Here is a 5000-nt window from a genome sequence, read left to right as displayed (position 1 = left end):
GGGCCCCCTCCCCTTGGGGGGGGCCCCCCCATGAGGGGCCCCCTGGGGGGCCCCCCGCCCCCTGTGGGGCCCCCGTTTCCGCTGCCAGGCCCCTTCTCCTCTGGGGGGCTGCAGCAGCGGCAGCAGCGGCAGCAGCAGCAAAACTTTAAAAGACAAAGAGAGACAGAAGCTCTAGGGGGGCCCCCCTTGATGAGTCCTGAGAAGGGGCCCCCCTTTAAGAGACACCAGGGAAGGGGGGGCCCCCCGGGGGGCCCCCCAAACCCCACAGGGGGCCCCACAGCGCGCATGCTGGGCGAGCAGCAAAGAGGGCACCTCAAAGCTGCTGCTGCTGCTGCCCGCGACGGGTGGGTGCCTTGCTGCTGCTGCTGCTGCTGCTGCTGCTGCTGCTGGTGTTGTTGTTGCCTGGTTCATAAGTTCTCCCTCTCCCGCCGTCTGTTGCTGCTGCTGCTGCTGTTGCTGTTGCTGCTGCTGCTGCTTCTTGCTTCTTTTGTAGTGGCTGTGGGGCCTGAGTAGTCTGTTGCTGCTGCCAGACATTGCTGCTGCTGCTGCTGCCTCTGCTGCTGCTGCTTCAGACCCATGAGGCCTTCGCCCCAGGGCCCGCCAGGTGCCATGAGGGGGCCCCCTAGAGGGCCCCCAGGGGGCCCCCTTGGGGGCCCCCTGGGGGGCCCCCCTGGGGGCCCCCAAGGGGACCCTTCTGGGGGGCCCCGGCCATTTGTGGGGCCCCCCCATGGGCGCTCTCCTCTTTCGAGGGGCCCCCCATTTAATGCGCGAGGCAGCTGCTTTGAGGGGCCCCACACTGCAGCAGCAGCAGCAGCAGCAGCAGCAGCAGCGACAGCAGCAACAGCAGCAGCAACAGCAGCACAAGTTGTGGGCGGAGTCACAGTCCATGAGGTTTATACGTCTTCCAGCTCGCGGCCGCAGCTGCCCGACAGCCAAGTGCCTGCTGCTGCTGCTGCTGCTGCTGAGCGAGGGTTCCCACGAGCAGCAGCAGCAGCAGCAGCAGCAGCAGCAGCAGCAGGCAGGAGACCCCCACAGGGGCTGCGCCAAGGGGGCCCCCTCAGACCCTACGAGGGGGCCCCCGAGGGCCCCAGCTGGGAGCAGCAGGGGCCCTCTGGAGTGGACCATTTTGAGAGCACTCGCAGCCAGCAACAGCTGCAGCAGCAGCAGCAGCAGCAGCAGTGGGGGCAGCAGCAGTGGCAGGACAAGCAGCAAAAGCTGTGGCCGGAGAAGCGACAGCAGCAGCAGTGGCAAGAGCAGCAGCAGCAGCAGTGGTGGCCTGACAACAGGCAGCAGCAGCAGTGGCCTGAGCAGAAGCAGCAGCAGCAGTGGCGCGGGAACAGGAAGCAGCAGCAGCAGTGGCCTCAGCAGCAGCAGCAGCAGGAGTGGGGTGACGGGCGGTGGCGGCAGCAGCAGTGGCCTGACAGGCAGCAGCAGCAGCCGCAACAGCAGCAGCAGCAGTGGCCGGAGCAGCAGCAACAGTGGCCGGAGCAGCAGCAGCAGCAGCCGCAGTGGCTTCAGCAGCAGCCGCAGGCGCAGCAGAAGCACTGGCCTGAGAGAGAGCAGCAGCAGCAACAGCAGCCGTGGCTAGAACGACAGCAGCAGCAGCAGCAGCACAACCAGCAGCTCCAGAAGCAGCAGCAGTGGCCTGAGGCCCAGCGGCAGCAGCTGTGGCCAGAGCAGCAGCAGCAGCAGTGGCCTGAGCAGCACCAGCAAGTACAGCAGCAGCAGCAGTGGCCTCAGCAGCAGCAGCAGATGCAGCAGCAGCAGTGGCCTCAGCAGCAGCCACAGGTACAGCAGCAGCAGCAGTGGCCTCAGCAGCAGCCACAGACGCAGCAACAGCAGCAGTGGACTCAGCAGCAGCCAGCGGCGCAGCAGCAGCAGTGGCATGAACAGCCGCAGCAGCAGCTGCAGCAGTGGCCGGGGCAGCAGCAGCCGCAGCAGTTGCAGCAATGGCCTGAGCAGCAGCAGCAGCAGCTGCAGCAGCAGTGGCCTGAGCAGCAGCAGCAGCAGTGGTCTGACCAGAACCGACAGCAGCAACCGCAACTGTGGCAGGCGCAGCAGGAGCAGTGGCCGCAGCAGCAGCAGCAGCAGCAGCCGCAGCAGCAGCAGCAGCAGCAAGGTTACTGGCCGCAGCAGCAAGGTGTACAGACACCTCAACCCAGCAGTTTCGCCCCCAAGGCCGGACCCCCCGAGAGGCGGCGAGCAGCAGCAGAAAGGCAAAGGAACTCCCGGGGTGGAGGGCAGCAGCAGCAGCAGCAGCAGCAGCAGCAGCAGCAGCAGCAGCAGCCACGCAGGGGTTACAGACAGCAGCAGCAGCTGCTGCAGCAGCTGCGGCAGCAGCAGCAGCAGCTGCAGCAGCTGCAGCAGCAGCAGCTGCAGCTGCAGCAGCTGCAGCAGCAGCAGCTGCAGTCTTAAGCGTCGTTGCTTTCGTCTCCTGAGGATTCAGAAGAAGACAGCTCAGCAGCGTCTACTTCTCTCGCATCTACTGCAGCAGCTGCTGTTGCTGCTGTTGCTGCTGTTGCTGCTGCTGCTGCTGCTGCTGTTGCTGCTGCTGGGGAGTTCGAAATAGCCATCAGCCGCTGCACCGCCTGCTGCAGTGTTTCTGCTGCTCCTTGAGACATCTTCAGCAGCTGCTGCATGCAGCGGGGCTTCTCTCCCGTGCGCTCTCCGTACATCTGAGCAGCAGCAGCAGCAGCAGCAGCAGCAGCAACAGGAGCAGCAGCAGCAGCAACAGGAGCAGCAGCAGCAGCAGCAATATTAGTAACTGTAGACGGCACTGGCCGCTGCTACTTCTAAGTTGCTCCAGGGCTTCCTATTTTCTCTACGTTGGCGGTACTTCGCTTGCTAGTCCTGCTGCTGCTGCTGCTGCTGCTGCTGCTGCTGCTGCTGCCGCTGCTGCTGCTGCTGCTGCTGCTGCACACAGGAGGCACCCACCTGAAGAATACGCGCATGTCTCTTGAACCTGCGGGGGTCCCCTTTTAATACTGAGATGCCGTCTGCTGCTGCTGCTGCTGCTGCTGCTTGCCGCTGCAGCAGGCTGGCCTGCAGCAGCTGCTGCTGCTCTACGTTGCGCTGCACCTGGCACAAAGCTGTTGCTGCTGCTGCTTCCCCGCTGGTGCTGCTGCCGTGCTGCCGCAGCAACCCCAGGGGCGGCAGCAGCCTGCGGGCTTCTGGCTGCTGCAGCAGCACCACTTGGAGTCCCTCTAATGGCAGTGCCAGTCCTGCAGCAGCAGCAGCAGCAGCAGCAGCAGCAGCAGCCACAGCAGCAGCAAGAGCAGCTGTCTCGAAGCCGCGTCTGGCGGAGAAGCATGCGTAGAACTGCAGCAGCTATCACAGCAGCAGCAGCAGCAGCAACAGGAAGACCGCCAGGAGCGCCGCACCGCAGCAGCATGAGCAGCAGCAGCAGCAGCAGCAGCAGCAGCAAAAGCTTGCCTTGTCTCGGGGGTATGTGCGTTGCTGCTGCTGCTGTTGCTGCTTCCCAAACCCTAATCCCGTCAGCAGCAGAAGACACAACTCGCCCATCCCCCAGACTCACGCAGCCCCTAACAGCAGCAGAGTGGCCCTGCAGCACAGCAGCCCTGCTGCTGCTGCTGCTGCTGCTGCTGCTGCTGCTGCAGCTGCTGCTGCTGCTGACTGGGGGGCACACCCAGGCTTCTCGGAGGAGCGTCGCGCTGCCGCCGGTCCTGCCGCCGCCGCTGCTGCCGTAGCCGCTGCTGCTGCTGCTGCTGCTGCTGCTGCTGCTGCCAGCAGCAACAGCAATCTTGAGGATGTAGATGTTGGTGTCTGTACACCCCACAAAGGCCAAAACTGTGGGGCCCTGGCTGTCCACAGAAAGGCAAAGAGGAGCAGCAGGAAGCCGAAAGGCCTCCAGACACTCATCGGAGTCCGCGCCAAACACCTGCAGCAGCAGCAGCAGCAGCAGCAGCAGCAGCAGCAGCAGCAGCAGCAGCGGCAGTTTGCGGGAGTGAGGGGAGACGCGCTGGCCGCAGCCGCAACTGCAGCACGGGGCGACGGCAAGCGCTGCAGCGAAGTTCATAGCTCCTGTGGCAGCAGCAGCAGCAGCAGCAACAGCAGCAGCAGCAGCAGCAGCAGCAGCAGCAGCAGCTAACTCGGACGGTCCTGTCTGCTGCTGCAGTAACCAGCAGCCAAGAACCTGCAGAGCGGTGCAGCGCGGGGCCCTCGACAAATGCGCAGCAGCAAACAGCTTCTGTGTGTCCTTGCCAGCGCCGCCACGGCTTCGGGCTGCTGCTGCTGCTGCTGCTGCTGCTGCTGCTGCTGCTGCTGCTTTGGAAGGAAGCAGCGCCTCCCTTGTCAGCTCCGCTTGCACACAAGACGCTGCAGCAAACGCCCAACACTTGCAGGCAGCTAGCTAGCAGCACCCCACACGCTGCTGCTGCTGCTGCTGCTGTGGAAGGGCGAACAGGGCTAGGGTTTAGGGTTTAGGGTTTAGGGTTTAGGGTTTACTCGGCCAACTGGAAAGCCTTGAGGCTGCCGTCTTTGGCCGCAGAAATCAAAAGGCTGCGGTGTACATACACCCGACAAATGCTGCTGTCGTGGGCTTGCCAGCTGCGCAGCAAAGGAGAGAGTTTGTGCTGCAGCGCGCCTGCTGCTGCTGCTGCAGCAGGAGCAGCAGCAGCAGCACCCGCAGCCTGCTGCAGCACCCAACCCGGCAGCAGCCAAGCTGTCAATACACCCGAGTCGTCGCCGCCAAAGAGAAACGAGCCGCTCTTGTCGCACGCGATGCACCTCAACTGCAGCAGCAGCAGCAGCAGCAGCAGCAGCAACAGCAGCAACAGCAATAGCAGCAGCAGCAGCGGAAACGGCAGAAGTAGCAGCAGCAGCAGCAGCAGCAGCAGCAGCACCAGGCACGCGAGCAGCAAGACGGGCAGCTAGCCCGACAGATGTGGCAAACTGTGGCAGCAGCAGCAGCAGCAGCAGCAGCAGCAGCAGCAGCAGCAGCAGCAGCAGCAGCAGCAGCAGCAGCAGCAGCAGCAGCAGCA

The 5000-nt window shown here is 64.3% G+C and overlaps 2 protein-coding genes across 2 annotated transcripts in view; one reads left to right on the top strand and one right to left on the bottom strand.

Moving 5' to 3' along the window:
* Nucleotides 1–2415, top strand: part of ENH_00013300 (hypothetical protein, conserved) — a gene marked incomplete at both ends in the record, with an annotated part of 6110 nt that extends 3695 nt beyond the window's left edge. The window contains 2 exons of the mRNA XM_013584228.1: nt 1–344; nt 573–2415. The exon at nt 1–344 is cut by the window's left edge and continues 217 nt beyond it. Coding sequence (XP_013439682.1) covers nt 1–344; nt 573–2415 — 2187 coding nt within the window. The remainder of the gene's footprint in view (nt 345–572) is intronic.
* Nucleotides 2416–2844: 429 nt separating this feature from the next.
* On the bottom strand, nt 2845–4751 carry ENH_00013290 (hypothetical protein, conserved; the record flags this gene model as incomplete). The annotated part of the gene is made up of 4 exons (XM_013584227.1): nt 2845–3221; nt 3532–3898; nt 4110–4335; nt 4465–4751. 4 exons carry the CDS (start codon nt 4749–4751, stop codon nt 2845–2847), a joined length of 1257 nt encoding a protein of 418 aa, XP_013439681.1.
* Nucleotides 4752–5000: the final 249 nt, after the last annotated feature.

This window comes from Eimeria necatrix, genomic scaffold (genome assembly GCF_000499385.1).
Source record: "Eimeria necatrix Houghton genomic scaffold, Enh_scaff141, whole genome shotgun sequence".
Classification (NCBI taxonomy): Eukaryota; Apicomplexa; class Conoidasida; order Eucoccidiorida; family Eimeriidae; genus Eimeria; species Eimeria necatrix.
The sequence above is the reverse complement of the archived record's forward strand: the minus strand, read 5'-3'. Positions and strand labels throughout refer to the sequence as shown.